This window comes from Urtica dioica, chromosome 2 (genome assembly GCF_054948205.1).
Source record: "Urtica dioica subsp. dioica isolate 48M chromosome 2, U.dioica_male_clone48M_v1_H2, whole genome shotgun sequence".
Taxonomy (NCBI): Eukaryota; Viridiplantae; Streptophyta; class Magnoliopsida; order Rosales; family Urticaceae; genus Urtica; species Urtica dioica.
This window is the reverse complement of record NC_142757.1, coordinates 54,310,259-54,329,323: the sequence shown is the minus strand read 5'-3', so window position 1 is coordinate 54,329,323 and position 19,065 is coordinate 54,310,259. Positions and strand designations below refer to the sequence as shown.

Here is a 19,065-nt window from a genome sequence, read left to right as displayed (position 1 = left end):
TTTGAATAAAACAAATATATTAGGCTTTTGAGAGATTCACCCTAAATTTTAAAGTCATTTGTATAAATTCCTCATTCTGTTTTTCATCTTGTTTTCGAAAATATTAATACCCAAAACATTATTGAAATATGGTCAATAACTATTGAAATTTGATTTACAATTTTTGAAATCTGGTTCAATATATTAGTATATTAAAATATAGTTAACAATTATTGAAATCTGGTCAACAATTGTTGTAATCTGATTTACAGTTATTAAGGGCAAAATGAAAACTTCAAAAATTTAAACGATTATTTATGAAAAGTAAAAGGTTCAGCGGCTAATATTGAAAAAATTACGAAAAGCGGTTATTGTAGGCTATTTCCACCTTATTCTAAACAAGGGTGGTTTACAGAATATTCCCTTGGGCTCTCGTTGAATGACTCCGAAGCCCAACATTCTATGGCCCAAGCCCAAATAAACCTTCTCGTTCCTCTTTTTCCTCTTCAGTTTCCACTCTCCCTCGTTCGTTTCTTGAATGGCCTTTTTTTCAATGAAACTCACAACTCAAGCTCATCCAAGTCACCCAAGCCAAGCTTCGCAAACCGTCGAATACAGCGGAGAATGAGGTACTTGAAGCCGCTGAGCTTGTTCCAAGAGCTTCTAAAAACCGACGGTCTCGAACGAGGTCGCTTGCTCGGTCTCGATGTCGGGTCGAAGTACATTGGCTTGTCCGTCTCTGACACTGGCAACAAGGTTGCTTCTCCTTTAAGGTACGAAAAATTAACAACATTTTACCATAAGTTACTCCAAAAAGACTCGAACTTTCCTCGTTGCGGGGGTTTTTTTTTCCAGTGTCTTGCTTCGGAACAAATCCAATATCAAGTTGATGGCTGACGATTTTCAGACCCTGGTTAGTTAGTTATGCTCTCTCTTTTATTTATTGATTGATTTATATATAAAATTGAGAATAAAGGGCGTTTTTTTATAAAGCCCCTTTACATGGTTTAATCAATTAAAATGAAAAAAAAATGAAAAACTGGAAAATACAGGGCGTATTTTGAAAACCCCTTTAAAGGGTTTAATCCACAATAATGAAAAAAAAAAATGGGAGAGAAAAAGCTTATTAATCTCAAGTCTTAATTGCTTCACCAGTGAAGATTTTTCTGGGTTGTGTGTATAGATATCGGAGTTTTCGTTGGAGGGTATGGTTGTGGGAGTTCCTTTTGATAGACAACGAAGTACATATGATGTGAGTGAGTCTTTCATTTTCAATACCTTAAAATCATTCTTTCTCAACAGTTAGTTGTTAAGGCCTTTCGAATTCGAGCTGATTCTAATTCTAAGCAACACTTACGCGCTTTGGCATTGTGTTTCAGTCTGTGCAAGTGAAACTGTTCGTCGACGAGCTCGGAAAAACAAAGAAACTCGATGGGCTGAGATACACGTTTTGGGACGAGCGTTACACGTCAAAGGCACGTGAAAGTGAAAGATTCTATTTTTTCGTTGCAAGCTTTGAACTTTATCTAGACTGAGTTTGATTTTGATGAATTGTGCGCAGAATGTGGAGTTACTTTTAAAGCCTTTGGATATTCACCCAGTTCATGCAAAGACGATCATGGACAAATTCGCTGCCGTTGGCATTCTTCAGGTGCTTTTATTACGTTTGTTTTTTTAGTGTGTTCGAATTTGTAACGGAAAAAAATTCAGGTCTTCTCCAAATGGGTTTCTGAGTATATAAGCGAACCACCTGACTTCATCAATCTTTTACTATAATCAAAATCTTATAGAACGGAAAAAAAACCGGGGCTTGTGGTTCCGAGTAAATTTGAATACGAAGTAATTAATTATTTTCAGTATATTAACGTATAATATATATTCAAAGTTATAGTCAGGGTGTCTGAGTATATTCTAACTACTTGGTATATTCAAAGTTTGTGTAGAAAAATGTTCACGCTTATTGTTATGAGGAAGTTAGACTCCGAACTAGTTATTGGTGTTATTTAGTATATTCAAAGTTTTATAAAAAAATTCAGGCTTGTGGTTCTGTGCAAGTCCGTATTCGAAGTTTTGAACTACTTATGGGTACTTTTTTTTTTTTTTTATTACATATATATATATATATATATATATATATATAAAGTTGTACCAAAAAAAATACAGGTATTGTTTAAAACTTTAAATGGAGTTCCTAGTATATTCAAAATCGTGCGTGTTTTGTTTATTTCCGATGCAGGAATATCTGGATTATGGGAACAGAAAGCTTAGTGCTTGAAAAACGAAGTCTCTCAATCTCTCTTGAGTTTCATGTAAGCTTTCTTTTTCTGAGTTGTTGCTTGGTCTTGGACTAGATTATCAATGTTTTCTTTGATACTGAATATTTGTAAAGAAAGTGTTTTTCTTTCCCCATCAGAGTCGGAATGGGTTAAATTGAAGATAGAAAGACAATTCGACCTATGAATCCATTATGGATATGCGGATTTTGGAACGAAGATCAACATCGAGGGACGGTGAAAGTGAATGATTTTTTTACGCTCAACGGGTTAAGTCTCTTGGTAAAAGAGAGAGTTAATTCTATTTAACTAAATAGCTTCAGTTGGTATATTTGTGCTCTTACAAGAAGTTGGCAATCTTTACCATTAATGTATAAAAAATGAACGTCTCTCTCTACTTTCACTCCACCATGTGCTCAGAATTTTACTTTTGTACTGGAAAACTTACAGTAAATTTAATTAAAGTAATTGAGTAACTAAGATATCAAAATTTGGAGATTTGTTAAATAGCTAACATTTTTTTTTTAATTTTAAGTAAATAGCTAATGTATTTAGCATTTTATTTATGCCCTTGGAGTCTGATTGTTATTTATAAATATTAACTAATACTTTCAATTTGTCTTTTTGACTTTGTTAATAAAATTCTTGATTATTTACTTAAAGTTTGCCAAAAATTAGGTTATATGGCAAAATTTGAGTTTTTATATGGTTATATATATGTAAAGGTTTCGTTTAATTTGATAACTTTGATAACTTGTTATGTAATTAGTTGTTTTTAAATTGAATGGAGATGTCTTTTTATCAAAAGCATTAAAAATTTACTGACATCTTTTATCAAAGTTAGACGAACCCGCTACTATTCTCTATATTTATCTTAGTTTTTTTGCGGATAACATTATAGATATTCATATGATTTTTTTGATCCAAATTCATGTGAACTTGTGACAATAGTCCATGGGATATCATTGCTCTGCACAACCTTTGTACAACCGTAGGGTGAGAGTAAGTGTCGGTGATACCATTGACCCTAGTCACAAATTGCACAAATCTATTCAACCTCAAGCCGAAACCATCTTGAGGAAATGGAATTACAATTAAATAACCAAAATTATCATACTCGCATGTAGTTCATTAGAACGAAGAGTACATGAAAAATTCATAACGTGAGTCGTGACGACGCGAATAAAGATACAAAACGTAGCTCTCCTCTCTAGTCGTTCTTCTCGTTTTCCTCCACCGGCAAGCTCGTCGATCTAGCTAAAAAAAAAAATAGAAAATCAGAAACTCAAAATTGAAGACAAAATTTATTAAAGTAGAATTTCAAATAAGAAAACAAAAAGATGTCCATAAAACTCCAAAACACATATGCTTAGAAACATATGTTTTGAATTCTAATACCCATATAGTTTGCTCATTGTGATGAAGATTTGTACTAAACTTTAGTTGTGTCCCTAAACACTCTTACATTCAGCTAAAATTTTGTGATTTTGGTGTCTATATAGATTTTGGCCGATTTATATGACTAAAAAAAGTCAGCTTCACACCCTAAAAATGTGCAAAGTTTTTTTTTACCATGCATTGAGATACCACATTATCAGATAGAAATCTAATAGCCACGCCCAAGCCTATGATTATTAAATACTAGTATACTCTCTCAATTTTTATTTTTCTTTTTCTTTTCAATTTTTATTTTTCTTTTCAATTTTTATTTTTCTTTCAGGGTTTGTTTGGTTGGGGGCTAAAGGGAGGTTATTGATTGTAGTTTGTCCTATGTGTCAAAATGTGGAGAGAGGCAAAAGTAAGGCTATGTTGGTAATGAGTGAGTTGATTAGGTTTAGCTAGCTAAGTGAGTGTAGCCCAAATTTAAAAGGGGTTAGATTGGGGCATCTTTTAGGCCCATGTGAAAGTCACTGCAAAGAGTAAAGACAAAGCAGGTGGTGGTCACAACTTTGCTTCAAGTACCGACAACAACATTTACAATAAAAAAAAAAATGTGATATATAATAATATATTAAATGAGCACCGAATAAATGAATGAATGAAATCATATGAAATATATGATGTCCAATTGCGGCCGGGAAGTTGACAATTCCATATTTTCTTTCAAGATTTGGGGAATTTTGTTTTCCCCTTGAGACTTTTCAAATACATTTCCCATTATCTAATATCTATGTTAATTGTGACATGAATATTAAAAGGGTTTAGTGGCTATTTAATCATATAAAACGTTAATTTTTTTAATTTTTGATAAATAGTCATGTAAATATATTATGCATAATAAATCTATAATAAATATGTGCAAATACGTTGGTTACGTCACATTTTTTACTATTTACGAAATATTTATGTTTATTTACGAAAAAATTACAAAACGTTAGTTAAAATGTAAATGCTTATGTTTTTGTGGTTTATATCGCTAAATATTTGATATTAAAATGTATGTTAATGAATCCTTCCTTAAAATCAATTATATTATATGTATGGAATGACAGATTAAATAGTTATTTTGTTTTATTTATTTCTATGGTACGTCATGCCCCGAACACTTCTCTAAGCATTATAATATGACATCTAAACATTAATTAATAAAAAAAACAACTCGTAATATTATAAAAATGTTAGTTTATTTTTCATTTTTCACGTGAGATTCCAAACAAATGTTATTAAAATATTACTTCATTTTCATCTTGGTCACAGTGTAAATAATTCACTAAAAGTAAAGAGATGAGAGAAAAAAAAAGATGGCTTGTGATTTTAGCATTTTTGTCATCAATTTTAACGTTTTGGATGAACAAAACAACAATGTTTGTAGAAAAGTGCAAGTGTAGGACCCAAAGGAAATAATGCTTGTGTTGTTCTTCTCTCTGACTGAAAGCATTTTTCATGCATTTATTATCTCAAGACTGAAATAATGAAACAGAAAACACGGTTGACCATTGTAGGGAAAGCATTGACCACGCTAAAAAAATATGTTTTGCTTTGAGCTCAGAATTCCTATTAATCATCATCTAATTCTCATTTTCACCAAACTCAATTTGAAATATCTTCCATATTTAATAATACATCATTAAAAAATTAAAGCATTTCTTTTTAGCATTATCAAACGACATCGTTTATAGTAGCACAAGGAAGTGAAAGATCACTTGTCATTTTCTTCACCAAGCAAAACTTCCCATGTAACCATCACATGGATTTTTCAGACCAAAAGCAAAGTAACATCGATCCCATTTTTTTTTATAAAACAAAAGATGACAAGAAATACACAAAAAATAAACCCATATAATATCATTCACTCTTACAAATCATACATATAAATACCTTTTTTATTATTACTTTATTATCAGGTTTGTTTGTTTGTTTCTTTCCTTGACTATTCAATAGAGAGGACCCCCCAAAAAAACTCTACATCCCTTTCAGCTAAAAAGGAAAGAAATTAAAGGTCTTTTCTTTTTCTCTTTTTTTTTTTTTTTTTTTCCTTCCCTCCTTTCCAAACTCTCATATACATCAAAATGGCAATATAGCAGAGCTCAAACCCGGCAGAATTCTGACCAAGAAATTTAATAAAAATAATAAAACTAGCACTAACTCACTCACTAAAATCAAACTCAACTCACTCACTATTTAAGAAATTAGCAAAATGATAAGGACATGAAAGTTGGTACTTTGGTAGGCCATATAGCCTGTCCCTCCAATACCAATTAGGCTTGCCTTTGTTATAAGCAGATGCTTGGACCTATATATATGTGATTTATAAATTTTATATATACAAGTAATAAATTGAGTAGAAGAGAAAAAAAAAAAAAAACCCAAAAATTCACAATTTTTTATATTAGAAAAATGAGGTCTTGTCTTGTTAGTAACTTCGTAGTAGTTCACAGTTCACACAGTCACACATAAGCACACAAAGACACCAACTTTAATTCAAAAGCTCGAATTTTCAATTCAATTTTCCCCAACCCTTCTCTCTCTCTCTCTCTCTCTCTTTTTCTCTCTCCCCCTTTTCCTTTCCTTCTCTCCCTCTTTTCCCACCTCACTGCAATTTCTCTTCCCTTCTCTGTCAAAACCCTAGATTTGAAATCTAGGGTTTTGTTCTAGTCACTGTGTTTGAGCCGGTTGTTCAAGACCTCCCTGGTGATACTCTCGCACTTCCTTTCGTTTCTTCAGTGAGCTTCTAAATTACTCTCCCACCACATTTTTTTTTCCTTCTTCTCTTTGGGCTGTGAAATAAGTCCGAGATTAGAAATCAGCCCATCTTTTATTTTTATTTTTTGTATATTTATTCTCACTGTATTTTTTTTTATTGGGTTTTTTCTAGGCGGTGGAAGAAAAACCCTTTCAAAAGCCCTTCAGTTAGGGTTGAAGTTGAAAGTGATCGGATTTTCATTTGCCATTTCTTTTTAAAACAAAGTTCGCATCTTTCCTTCTCACAACCGAATATCAGCATTAGGGAACACAAAAAGACTCAAACTTGAAGGCTTTGTTTCACTTTCCAGCTCATAAAGACTCCAACTTTAGCACCCCCCAAATTCAGTCTCTGGCGAACCAATTCGTCACTAAATGCATGGATGGAAGAGAAGCCATGGCATTGTCTGGTGGGTCAGCTTCATACTACATTCATAGAGGAGGACATTCCGGGTCTTCACAGCCCACTGGGCTTCACAACCCATCTGGGTTCAGACCCTTGTCCAACCCCGGAATCCCTAATTCACAGCAACAACAACAACAACAACAACAACAACAACAGCCCAACAGAGCTGGCTCTGTGGGACCCACTTTCCCGGTGGAGTCCTCGGCGACTCAGCAACACCACCAACAGCAACAGCAACAGCGAGCCGCGGCGGCTGGGTTTCCTCATGGGCCGAGGATGGGAATGGCTTCGAGCGAGCCGGTCGTGAAGAAGAAGCGGGGCCGGCCCAGGAAGTACGGGCCCGATGGGCCGGGCCCGGTGTCTCTGAGGCTCTCTTCGATGTCGTCGTCGTCGCAGAGCCACGTGGTGGTGGGATCTCCGGGGTCCTCGTCGCCGAAGAGGAGCAGAGGCCGGCCTCCCGGGACGGGTCGGAAGCAACAATTGGCTCAGCTCGGTGAGACTGAAAGATATTCTCTTTGGATCGGCGTTGTTCATATTTGCTTATGAGTTGTGAGTGAGTGTGTGTGTTTGTGTTTTGTTGCGTAGGTGATTGGATGAACAATTCGGCTGGAATCGCCTTCGCGCCACATGTCATAACCATCGGGATTGGAGAGGTAACGAACTGATTAACGGAAACACAATGCATCACAATGATCTGAAGTAGTGAAAGTTGTAATCTTTTTTAAAAGTACTGCTTGAATTGAAACCTGAAATGAGACCATTTGAATTTAGGGTGTTACTGTAATTAGAATTCAGTTGTTTGTTAGGTCAATCATAGGCTATAAATAGAGGACAATGAAGCCGGAAATGCTCGGGTCTAAATCATGTGGTTTTGCTCATCTTGCTTTTATTCTTTTTATGATATCGTGGCAGGACATCGTTGCGAAACTACTATCGTTTGCACAACAAAGGCCGAGAGCGCTATGCATTTTGTCGGGCAGTGGTTTGGTCTCCTCGGTGTCGCTTCGTCAGCCCGCTTCTACCGGTGTTAGTGTCACTTACGAGGTCACTTCTCTCTCTCTCTCATGTCGCGGATTTGAAATTTAATTCATGGTTGGTTCAGTTCACTTTGTTGATATACTGGCAAGCCGATTGTGGGTTTTGATCTGGTTTGGGGTTTAATTGTTATATATGTTGGACTCGAAAGTTTAATGGGACACGAAGAAGAAGATATGGGGATTTTATCTTAATCGATGCTCAACTATACATGTAAAAGTAACCTTTTTTTACCTTCCTAAATATTTTTTTTTTTTTTCGATACTAGTGAAGGTATTCCCATCTTTTTTTTAGCATTTTTGTTAGGCATGTATGTATTCAAGAACAGCATATCCATAAAATATGCAAAGATTTTTTCACGCCTTGTATAACGTTTCTTTTTTACAAAAAGAGTTGTAATCGGGTGCATATAGATGAAGTTCTTGTAATTTCATCCCGGCAATTTTTTTACAGGGTCGCTTCCAAATACTATGCTTGTCGGGTTCGTACTTGGTGTCAGAGGACGGTGGGCCCCGCAACCGAACTGGGGGCGTAAGCGCTTCTCTCGCCAGCCCCGACGGGCACGTCGTTGGTGGCGGCGTGGCTGTGCTCATCGCGGCCAGCCCCGTCCAGGTACTCTCTCCGACCCCATTTCGATCGAGTAATTCATGACCTCATATTCGTTATTTATGATGTGGGGTCAAATGGTTGCTCTTTGAGCTCACTCGTGTGAATGCTCGTTTCTCGGTTAAGCTTTGTGGGGGTTTGATACTATTTTAACTGTTGCTATAGGGTTTTATCTCAAGACCAATTGACCATTTAAAAATAAAATAAAATTCTGTGGCATACCAACTTTTCAAAACTTATTATTCCAACGTTTTTAATCCCTGAAATATCGGTTTTCCAAACTTGAAACAGTAATTTTCCTAAATGTTTACAATTTTTTTTCTTATCAGTTTCATTTTAGCTATTTTTTTTTTCTTAAAAATGTTTACAATTTTATTTAGAATAAGGGATTACAATCTCAATTAAAAAAAAAACCCGGTAGTTTCTTAGGGTCGGTATTTTTCGAAAAAGCATTGGAAAAATTGATATCGGCGGAATCTCTCTTAAAAAGAATAAATCGTGACCTCACATGAGTTGCCGCATCGTGTGAGATTCTTAAACACAGACCGCGGATACCATTTATTTTAGAACGCTGCTCCTTCGAGCTTTGTGGGTTCTGATATCCTCTCAAAAACCAATCGACCGAATTTGAAACCTTTTTATTTTTAATTTCTTTATTCTTCTTGTTTTGGGGATTTCAATAGGTAGTAGTTTGCAGTTTCGTTCACGGAAACGTGAAGCCGGTCGCGAAGAACAAGCAAATCGCGGGTCCGAAAAGCGAGGGCAGTCCCGAGCCAGAGCACAGCGGCGATAAGCTAGTCCTAGTCACTCCGACGAGCGGTCCTGCTCAGACCGGTCACAGCCACAGCCAGAGCGGGCATGGTTTTAGTCCCTCGAGCAGTGGAATGTGGCCGGGTTCGAGGCCGGTCGAGCTCAGAGGCCCTCACACCGGCATCGACTTGACTCGCGGATAATGATGATCAACACAACAGACACATGGCAATTTTTGTACATATGTGTTGTTGTAAATGACTACTGAAATCGGGTTCTGTGCTAACATATCTCTCTTTCTCTCAATGTCGCTCTCTCTCTCTCTCTATCTCTCTATGTAACAAAGGGTTCTTCGAAGGGTTTTAAGTAGCAGGTTTATTTTATTTTTATTTTTTAAAATTGTTGAAGGAGTTTTATTTGGTTTAATTTTCCGGAGGTCTGAAGTTAGAGAGTCTCTCATTTGTAGCTTAAGAGTTAAGGTACATTCATTTGAGAGTTTTTTTTTTTTTTTTTCCTTAATTAATATTATTTAAAAAAAAGAAGCTTTTCTGTTTCTGTAATCATTTGTTGAGTGTTTCTCTATTCTTTTCTGTTTATTTGACTATTATTATTATGTATATTTGCTCCGAGAAGTATATGATTCAGTTTCCATGTCTGTATCAAGTCAGTAACATTCCAAAAAATCAAAATCAAAACCAAGATCTATATGATTAATTTATAAGTTATCAAAGCTATAACAGCCCTCAAGTACAGAAAGTCAAGGTTCACAAGCTTCAAAAACAGTTCTCTCTCTTTTACATATGACCCACAACATTCACTTAGGCTGCCAAGAGCTTCTTGATGCTTTGCTGCAAAAATGACACAAAATGTTTGATGAGTAATACATGACTTGACAAACTCATTATTCAGTTTTACAGTTTTATTTTTTACCTCAAGGCAAAGAGGGGTAGTTGAAGGGTAAAAGCGGTCCGAGACTTTTCCTTCTTTGTTGACCAAAAACTTCGAGAAGTTCCACTGAATGTCATCCCCAAAAAATCCCCAATTTCCGGCTTTCAAGAACTTGTAAAGCGGAGCAGCATTGTCTCCGTTTACTTCGATCTACCAAATTCAAGTCCAATTAAATCTAGAGGTGCGAATTTAGAACGCCTTTTGTCTTAAACCGGGTTCAAGCGATTAATTTTAACCGAGAAAATATAATTTATATTTTAAACCGGCCAAAACTCGGTTAACTAAAATATAAAATAAAAACCAATAACCAGATATTTCGCCGCTTTTGTACCTTATCGAAAATTGGAAACTCAGACTTGAAGCGAGTGCAGACAAAGTCTGTGATCTCTTTGGTACTTCCGGGTTCTTCGGCGCCAAATTGGTTACACGGAAATGCCAGTATCTCAAACCCTGCACCCAAAAAAATATATATTTTCTACATCAAAACTAAGTATAGTTCTTTTTAAAAAAAGTTAAAGCAATTAAATCTGTTAAATACATCATACTCACCTTGATCTTTATACTTCTCATACAGCTGATTGAGCTCATTGTAGTTTGAGCTGGTCAGTCCACTTCAATGTTCAACAAAAAAGACATATTTTGTGAGACATTATATTAACAATAGTATATGATCTTCAAGGACAGATCAAAACATTATGGGTTTTTTTTTAGTCCAAATAGTCTATACTATAATAATATTTTAGTATTAAAACTAATATTATGGGAAACATAATCTTCAAAATATTGATTTTGTGGCATTTTAGTCTTTTCGTGAAAGTATTAAATGATCAAATTGTTTAATTTATATTTAGTGTTTTTAAGGTTTTTATAATTATATAAAATTAATGAGTTAATTCAATTATAAAATTATGCTTTAAATGCTTTAGCCTAAATATTGGTCTTAACCTAAGACTCTTAGGGGACTGATTTTTTTTTTTTCTCAATGAAATTGATAAAAAAATACTAAGAAATCCATAGCTTTAAATACCATCCTGCTCCCAGAATTAATTTACAGAATAAAATACCACTTATAATAAGAAATTCTCAAGAATGTTCTATATATGATCGGCAAAAAGAAAAGAAAAAAAGAACAAGTATAAGATATACCATTTAGAAGCGACGTTGACAATGAGAAGAACTTTTCCTTTGTAAATGCTGAGATCTAAATCGTTTCCTTTGTCATCCTGTGAGTGAACAAAAGCTCAAAACCCAGATTGAAAAGTACATGAAAAATCAAACCCAAAATGAAAAAAAAGAGCCTCAAATGGGTTTGGTTTTATGATATGAAGAAAGGCTAAAGAAATGATCTTTTATCAGAACAAACAAATATCTACAAGACACAAAAATGAAAGTAAAAAAACCTTGACCGTTATATCGTAGATTGTGATGACTGGGTTCTCTCTGGGCTGACTCGACATCCTCGTTGGCTTGGCTTTTGAGTGAACGCAGAACCCAAAATACTGTATCTCCTTGAAAGTGAAGAAAGCTTGGACTCTCTCTCTCTCTCTCCTCTTTCTCTCTCTCGTCTGAAATTGAATAAACTTGTTTTTAACTCTTATACAAAAGAGTAATTTCACTCAAAATATTTTAAAAACAATGTCGAAAAAGTTCAAAATAAAAATTGTTTTAATATATATATATATATATATATGTATATATATATATATGTATTTTAAGAATGACCTCCGACAATTTTTTATGAAAAAAAAAACCAAAATTTTCTCAGTTTTATTTTTATTATTTTTGTATGGATTTTGAAAGACTAATATATTGTTTTTTTTTTTTTTTTTTTTTTTAAGTTAAGCAAAACAGTCAATATTTAACATTATGTGTGAAAATATTGACAAAACGAGCAAATCGGACAATGTTTTGATTGAATCAACTAGAGAGGTTAGCTTTTAACAATAAAATACACATTTCTGGAGGAGGGGATTTTCGAAAATCCCAAGAGAGAAAAAAAAAAGAAGACAATTTCGAGTATACATTTTATTGTTCCCGAATGAACACCAAAAACCAAATCTTGTCCAAAAGGATTAAAATTAGATTCTATATGATAGACGAAACAACTTAAATCTAAACCAGTCTTTACTTGGATACTTTTATAGTCCGACTCTTTTATCGTCATTCGGAGACCGGCTTACCTTACTACATATTAAATTTAAATCAACTATTGATTCCAAAACACGTTGGTTTTATTGTATCCTTTTGAGCAGTGCAGGTTTGACTATAGGCAAGCAAGACACTGATATAGAGTCCTGATTGAGACCAAAATTTTAAATATAGTTACAAGAAAGATGACCTCCAAAATTTTGAATTTCAGTCGAATTTTTTTCTATATTTAAATTTTTATTATTATCGAATGATCCCAAAATATTAATTCGTCTAGGGTCTTTAATGAGTTCGGACCATGCTTTTGAGAACCTAAAAATCTTGTTTGACACATTTATAAATCAATGTTGCGAATACTTTCCTATGGTGCGCTGAAGTAACTTGAGCGTGGCAACAGTGTGCAAACGTTTTGGAGACAAGACATTCATTTTTTCATGGACAATTTGCATGCTTACAAAAATTAATGGAGAATATATACCATACTTTAATAGAAAATTTGAATGTTTAATTTCAGAAATATTATATAGATATATACATATATATTCCATCAAATATATATACACACACATATATAGGTATTCAACTCTTCTATATCACCTACGGTATCACATATATATTAGGTTATATATATATATATATATATTCATATAATTAGAATATCTATTAGTTATATTCTATATATATTCATATATATATTAGTTATTGATTTGGCTCCAGCATAAATGAAGAGATTATTCATGCTTTAAAAAAAGAAAAGAAAAAAAAAGGAATACGTTATTAATATCCTGTATATATAATAGATCATTTCCGTGTTTTATATTGCATGTATAAGTATATTAAATTTTTAAGAATTAAGACAGAATTAGTCATTAGGGTTTTCTCACCTTTGACGATACATACAGAAACCCTATATATCTCCTTTTTATCGCTGCCCAAGCCTTTGTTTCTTAATCAGTTCTGATCATCTCCGATCGCTTATTATTGACAACAGATCAAGAAATGGCATCGGAGCAAGTGTGTATCGTCGCGAGTCTCAATTCCACAGAGCACTACAGATACTATGTATATTGCGTGGGCGTTATGGTAAGATATACATGTATTTCTCCGCTGCATTTATACCCAGCTATTCGACTCTCCGCCGAGTTTCCGAGTCGCATGGCCTTGGCGCTTGTGAACACGACTCTCTACATGTTCGGCGGCCGCGACGAAGAAGACAACGACAAGCTCGAGTCCTTCAGTCTCAGTCTTTCCACGTGGCTCCCGGGAAGCACCAGAACGTTCGAGAAGACGAGTGACGTCACGGCCATAACACCGATGCAATCTCCGAAATCTTGTCCTCGCGCGGTCCTAGTCGGCGCCAAGATCTGCGTGTTTTCAACGTTGCTCGTGGAGCAGAATAATAATTTCGAGCTTTACGACCCTGACAGGTAAATATTTTTTTAACCTGTAGGTGAATTTACTGGTTAATTGATCGATTAAATTCAGGGACTGAGCCACTTCAGGCCCCATCAAAACAAATTTCTACATTTTTTTTTTTGTATTTCTTACCTTTTCTTTATCCTATAAATTTATTAATTTTAAAATTAGTTAAATAGCCAACTAAAACGTTTGAAATTGCTGTATAGATAACGTTTCGTAAATTTGAGGTAAATAGCCATAAAAATGATGTGGCCTACTAAATGAAAGTGTGACTATTTATATAAGATTTATGTCTGTAAATATATGAAAGCGGTTATTTATCTAAGATTTACGAAACGTTGTCTATTTAGTAATGTCAAAATTAACCAATCGATTATTTTAACCGGTTATTTCAATGTTAACTACTGTTAACACCTTACTAGGACTTTTTTTTTTTTTTTTTTGTGAAACTAACGATTAATTGGTTAAACCTTTTAATTGTTTTGTCCATCTTTATCGACAGAGACGAGTGGCGTCCCATGCCTGATCCCCCGGTCAATTTCGCCTCGGCTCACGTGCGCACTGTCGTGGTGAGTCACTATTATGTGGAACACTCCAAGCTCTTTATAAGCACAAACGGTGAAAACTGCTCGTATTCGTTTGATTTTAGCCACCCGAGGTGGGAGTGGAAGTGGAAGCCGTGTAGCGGCTCGTTGGATGTGGGCCGCTTTAACTTGAATGGAGAGCCTTTGGTGAAGGAAGGCGATGTATATCTCACGCCTCGCATGGAAGTTTTTAAGTTGGGCGAGCCCGGGTGGTCCAAACCCTGGCCCAGGAATGACATGTGTGAGTATTTGTCGAAATTCGTGGCCAGGCAACAGACCCTCGTTTCTCTTCCGACGGGGCGTTATCCTAATTTGACGGCATGCGTCGTCGAAGCGGGGAGCAATCGGGAGGAAGACAAGTATATAAGAGGCGTACCCGCTGTTCTCATCGCTCATTTGGTTGAAGTACTTGATTACACCCCTGTCGTCACCGGCTCAAGGCTCTTTCACTTGGATGACACGGTGCGTGATTATCACTTTGATCTTGCCGTCTTTCCTCTACCGAGTTCCTTTAGAGTGTATAATTAGTCTTTCACTTGGATGACACGGTGCGTGATTATCACTTTGATCTTGCCGTCTTTCCTCTACCGAATTCCTTTAGAGTGTATTAGTCTTTCACTTGGATGACACGGTGCGTGATTATCACTTTGATCTTGCCGTCTTTCCTCTACCGATTTCCTTTAGAGTGTATAATTAGTCTTTCACTTGGATGGCACGGTGTGTGATTATCACTTTGATCTTGCCGTCTTTCCTCTACCGAATTCCTTTAGAGTGTATTAGTCTTTCACTTGGATGACACGGTGCGTGATTATCACTTTGATCTTGCCGTCTTTCCTCTACCGATTTCCTTTGTAGTGTATTAGTTTGTTTTGCTTTCTTAAGACTACTATGTTTTTTTTTTCATATGGCTGCCATATGTGTTTTTGAAATTTTAATCACAATTAATTCAGTCGAAATGTCTAAACAAGGTTAAATAAACCATATAGCTTGGTTGTATATAATTTAAACGGATATGGATGTGTAAAAAAATAAACAGTTGGATATTAATCTAGTCAAAACGTGATATCATATGATTATATTCAAACAATTATTTTTTAAACCACTATTAATAAGACGCGGTTACCACGCGAAAACACGATTGACTCTTTGGTTACTAGTGTCTCTACAAGATTACAAGATAGAGCAAGTCAATTAAAAAAGTACCCAATAATATAGGCTGAGTTGCATTATTTTTATTAATATATTCTATGAAGTTTGTTCAATAAGAGAGTAGAGACTTGGGAAAGCTTTTAGAGTCTTTTGAGCACTAAATATAGGGATTACAAGCTTCAAAAAAAGCATATAATTTGAAACAATTCTAAACCTCTTTTACATATCACCTTACACACTCACTTAGGCCCCCAAGAGCTTCTTGATACTTAGCTGCAAAAAATGTCACAAAAATCTTGACATGATTAGCTGATAATAACTTCCCTGGTAACAAAATAATTAGTATTTATTTTTTCTTTCTTTTTTACCTCGAGGCAAAGCGGGGTGGTTGAAGGGTAAAAGCGGTCGGATACTTTCCCCTCTTTGTTGACTAAAAACTTAGAAAAATTCCACTGAATGTCGTCCCCGAAAACGCCATAATTTCCCGATTTCAAGAATTTGTAAATCGGAGCAGTGTTGTCTCCGTTTACTTCGATCTACCAAAGAGTACACAAAATCATTGCTTCGTATTGAAATATTATAAGTTGGATTAAATCTTGAAGCGGGTATAGTTGTAATTGTTACCTTGTAAAAAATCGGAAACTCAGACTTGAATCGAGTGCAGACAAAGTCCGAGATCTCTTCGGCATTTCCGGGTTCTTGAGCGCCAAATTGGTTACACGGAAATGCCAATATCTCAAACCCTGTGATAATAAAAAAAAAAAAAAAAAAAAGAGCAGGACTATAGTAAAAAGCTATATAATGATTTTGTTACATCAAAACTAAATATTATTCTCAAGAAAAATATTATATATGCTAGTTAATTTTGGTCAATCAATTAACTTTGTTGACAGACTAGTAATTAAAAAATAAAAATATATGATAATGAAATTTATCACTTAAGAAACTTTAAACGTATTTATCGACTTAAATAATGTTATACAAAGACTAATCATATTATAATCTAACATAAAATACAAAATAAAAGTTGACAACAAGGGACTAAAAAAATTCAAATATTTTGCTACAACAAAATTAATTATGGTTAAAAAAAAAAGAAGCAATTTCACCTTGATCTTTATACTTCTCATACAGCTTATTCAGCTCCTCATAGTTTGAGTTGGTCAGTCCACTTCAGTTATCAACAAAAGACTTCTTGTGTGAGACAATATTAACAAATATTGTATGATCATTATATATGATAAAATAAAATAAAAGACAAGTAGAAGATAATACCATTTAGAAGCGACATTGACAATGAGCAGAACTTTTCCTTTGTAAATACCGAGACCGACATCGTTTCCTTTATCATCCTGTGCATAAACGTCAATTAAGAAAAGGAAAAAAAAAAAAAAGAGCAGAAAAAGGAGAGAGAGTGAGAATGTGGCTATATTCAATATTTCAATGGTTCTTTAGCAACGGTCTCCTTAAAAAAGAAAAAAAAATGGTCAAACATACCATACTACATGATAGTTTTAAAGAAAAAATATCGTCCAAAGAATCCATCAATTTTGTATGATAAAAAGTCCTATATTTTTAACTTAATGACACAACTCATCCCTGTGTTTAACACTAACAAACACTCAATTTTTTTTACTTTTGTGATTTAAAATCTTTTACATTTAATTATTTTTTTAAATTACCTTAAATATTATATATTATAAATACAAAATATTTTCAAAATAGCTAAAATAACATCATATACGTAGTTGACAATCTTTAATTAAAATTTTTGGTGACTTTTGTTCATAGATATTTGTAAGATGACAAAAAATAAACATTATAAACTAGATAAAAACTCTAAAACTATGATATTAAGACTAAAGAAATTTCATCTTGTATGTCAGAATTCTCACAATACACAATGAAAAAGTTTTGCATGCAAGAAGAAGCAATCAACTTGAGAGACACCCATATGAAAAATCACTAAATAAATAAATAAGTCGGGTACAAAAATGAGATTATAAACAAACCTTGACGGTGATATCGTAGATTGTCTCTGTGGGCTGGCTTGACATCTTCTTTGACTCTCTCTCTCTTTTTTTTTTTTTTTTTTTTTTTTTTTTTTAGTAAAAACGAGAACAGATAACAAAGAACAATACTGTCTCTCCTCGAAACTAAAGTGAGGCTTATATAGAGCTTTGACGAGTCAAGAAGACATTCAACACTGTTTAGCACACGTTTGGCAAAACGATACTATCAAGGAACTAGTGTGGGGTCCACATTAAAATAAGACAATGTACATTCATAATTCATTTGGGTAAATTCAACGGATACATTATTTGAAGAGGATGGTAATTTCTAGAACAAATTATATTTCCAAAACATCCATAACATTGGACAATTTTTTTTTTTTTCTCTCTATTTCTTTTCTCAAGACGATTTTGTCCTTATTCTAAAGAAAAGTGAAAAAAAAAGTTATTCTAATTGATACTATTAGCCGTAATAAAAATTAAGTCAAATCAAAATTTTCACAACCAAAATATTACTGTAAGAAAATGTCTATATGAAATAAAAAATAGGGTCAAGCGGTTATATAGCCAAATAGAATTTAAGATTTTGCAAAATAGCCATAGTTTGTCAACTATAAGCAAACTAGCCAAAGTAAGATTAATCTAGGTTGGATTAAATTTAATCCTAACGAACTATAAAGACATAATGTAAGGTTTATGACGGCTGGATTAAAATTAATCGAGGCAGGATTAAATTTAATGACAATCTGGAAATCGAGGATCTGAAGCAGAACCGAAACATCTCCTTCTTCGGCGACGCGATTCTTGCGTCCTCGACGCTCGCGATGTTCCCGATCGCTCCGACGGCGGCGGCGAAACCGGATCGCTGCGGGAGAAGACTCGACGGTCTTAGGGCGCCTTCTTCGAAGACGATTCTCCGAGCAACGTCGTCACCGGAGACGGCGAGGGCGGCGAGATCGCGGAGAGGAGTGCTGGTACAGCCTGGGCTTCACGGAGCGGAGGTAGTTCGCCTGGTTAGGGATTCCGAGTCCTCCGCCGTAGGCTTGGTGAGACTGGAACTCGGCGAGAGTCCGCTTTCCGATGAGAGTGGTGGCGTGGGGGCTCTGGCGAGCAACGCGCGACGCGGCGTGGTCCAGAAAGATGGCTATTTGAGAGATGACTATTTTACCAAACAAATGAAACTATGGTTATTTTGCAAAAGCAATAGTTTGAGATTGGCTAGTTCATACCATTTTTCCTAAAAAATAAAAGAGATTTTTGAGGTATTAAGTTTGAAAAGAAACTGCTGTAGGTGGTTTTTTTTTTTTATACCCTTTTTGTAGTGATAAAACGGGATTGTAAACTAGTCGCACCAGGTGAGATCAAAGTTTTTTTATTTTTTATTTTTATGAATAAAGTGAGATCAAAGTTTAAAGTTGGTATATCTCGCTATTAAGTTGGTATCGAGTTGAAATTTATTTTGGGAAGAAGAAAAAACATAACGATATATATTTAGGCGTAATTTTTTTTTTTTTTTTTTCAACTTATAAGTCATAACCAAATTTGAATTGAACTGAGCAAATTTAAAAAATTCG

General features: G+C 34.7%; 4 protein-coding genes across 7 annotated transcripts; 2 read left to right on the top strand and 2 right to left on the bottom strand.

Moving 5' to 3' along the window:
* The first annotated feature begins 507 nt into the window (after positions 1-507).
* LOC149405740 (Polynucleotidyl transferase, ribonuclease H-like superfamily protein) lies at positions 508-2,742 on the top strand. Of its 3 annotated transcripts, none has more exons than XM_089605584.1 (7): positions 508-752; positions 835-892; positions 1,163-1,231; positions 1,359-1,454; positions 1,541-1,630; positions 2,216-2,288; positions 2,393-2,742. In XM_089605584.1, the coding sequence occupies exons 1-6, from the start codon at positions 604-606 to the stop codon at positions 2,252-2,254; spliced, it is 501 nt and encodes a 166-aa protein (XP_089461710.1). In that variant the 5' UTR covers positions 508-603; the 3' UTR covers positions 2,255-2,288; positions 2,393-2,742. The 3 variants fall into 3 exon arrangements, with proteins under 3 accessions (XP_089461710.1, XP_089461725.1, XP_089461718.1); XM_089605599.1 differs by having other exon boundaries at positions 2,373-2,742; XM_089605592.1 differs by having other exon boundaries at positions 2,369-2,742.
* Positions 2,743-6,081: 3,339 nt separating this feature from the next.
* Positions 6,082-9,794, top strand: LOC149405739 (AT hook motif DNA-binding family protein). 2 transcript variants are annotated; one of them, XM_089608004.1, is made up of 7 exons: positions 6,083-6,415; positions 6,568-6,659; positions 6,746-7,333; positions 7,426-7,493; positions 7,753-7,884; positions 8,329-8,487; positions 9,165-9,794. In XM_089608004.1, the coding sequence occupies exons 3-7, from the start codon at positions 6,814-6,816 to the stop codon at positions 9,432-9,434; spliced, it is 1,149 nt and encodes a 382-aa protein (XP_089464130.1). In that variant the 5' UTR covers positions 6,083-6,415; positions 6,568-6,659; positions 6,746-6,813; the 3' UTR covers positions 9,435-9,794. The 2 variants fall into 2 exon arrangements, with proteins under 2 accessions (XP_089464131.1, XP_089464130.1); XM_089608005.1 differs by lacking the exon at positions 6,568-6,659 and having other exon boundaries at positions 6,082-6,415.
* A 122-nt stretch (positions 9,795-9,916) lies between these two features.
* Positions 9,917-11,732, bottom strand: LOC149405738 (putative phospholipid hydroperoxide glutathione peroxidase). Its single transcript, XM_089608006.1, has 6 exons — positions 11,580-11,732; positions 11,326-11,402; positions 10,729-10,790; positions 10,511-10,629; positions 10,162-10,329; positions 9,917-10,079 (listed from the first exon to the last, which is right to left on the bottom strand). Exons 1-6 carry the CDS (start codon positions 11,634-11,636, stop codon positions 10,050-10,052), a joined length of 513 nt encoding a protein of 170 aa, XP_089464132.1. The 5' UTR covers positions 11,637-11,732; the 3' UTR covers positions 9,917-10,049.
* A 3,671-nt stretch (positions 11,733-15,403) lies between these two features.
* On the bottom strand, positions 15,404-17,615 carry LOC149405737 (glutathione peroxidase 1-like). Its single transcript, XM_089608003.1, has 5 exons — positions 17,492-17,615; positions 16,755-16,831; positions 16,589-16,650; positions 16,104-16,222; positions 15,404-16,015 (listed from the first exon to the last, which is right to left on the bottom strand). The coding sequence occupies exons 1-5, from the start codon at positions 17,534-17,536 to the stop codon at positions 15,785-15,787; spliced, it is 534 nt and encodes a 177-aa protein (XP_089464129.1). The 5' UTR covers positions 17,537-17,615; the 3' UTR covers positions 15,404-15,784.
* Positions 17,616-19,065: the final 1,450 nt, after the last annotated feature.

Coding starts and splice junctions, on each gene's coding strand:
- LOC149405740 (XM_089605584.1), top strand. CDS start 604: ATGAGGTACTTGAAGCCGCTGAGCTTGTTCCAAGAGCTTCTAAAAACC. Junction 1,232..1,358: donor GACAACGAAGTACATATGAT/GTGAGTGAGTCT, acceptor ATTGTGTTTCAG/TCTGTGCAAGTGAAACTGTT. Junction 1,631..2,215: donor CTGCCGTTGGCATTCTTCAG/GTGCTTTTATTA, acceptor TTTCCGATGCAG/GAATATCTGGATTATGGGAA.
- LOC149405739 (XM_089608005.1), top strand. CDS start 6,814: ATGGATGGAAGAGAAGCCATGGCATTGTCTGGTGGGTCAGCTTCATAC. Junction 7,494..7,752: donor TAACCATCGGGATTGGAGAG/GTAACGAACTGA, acceptor ATATCGTGGCAG/GACATCGTTGCGAAACTACT. Junction 8,488..9,164: donor TCGCGGCCAGCCCCGTCCAG/GTACTCTCTCCG, acceptor GGATTTCAATAG/GTAGTAGTTTGCAGTTTCGT.
- LOC149405738 (XM_089608006.1), bottom strand. CDS start 11,636: ATGTCGAGTCAGCCCAGAGAGAACCCAGTCATCACAATCTACGATATA. Junction 11,403..11,579: donor TCTACGATATAACGGTCAAG/GTTTTTTTACTT, acceptor GTTCACTCACAG/GATGACAAAGGAAACGATTT. Junction 10,630..10,728: donor TGAGAAGTATAAAGATCAAG/GTGAGTATGATG, acceptor TTTTGGGTGCAG/GGTTTGAGATACTGGCATTT.
- LOC149405737 (XM_089608003.1), bottom strand. CDS start 17,536: ATGTCAAGCCAGCCCACAGAGACAATCTACGATATCACCGTCAAG. Junction 16,223..16,588: donor TGAGAAGTATAAAGATCAAG/GTGAAATTGCTT, acceptor TTATTATCACAG/GGTTTGAGATATTGGCATTT. Junction 16,016..16,103: donor AGTTTCCGATTTTTTACAAG/GTAACAATTACA, acceptor ACTCTTTGGTAG/ATCGAAGTAAACGGAGACAA.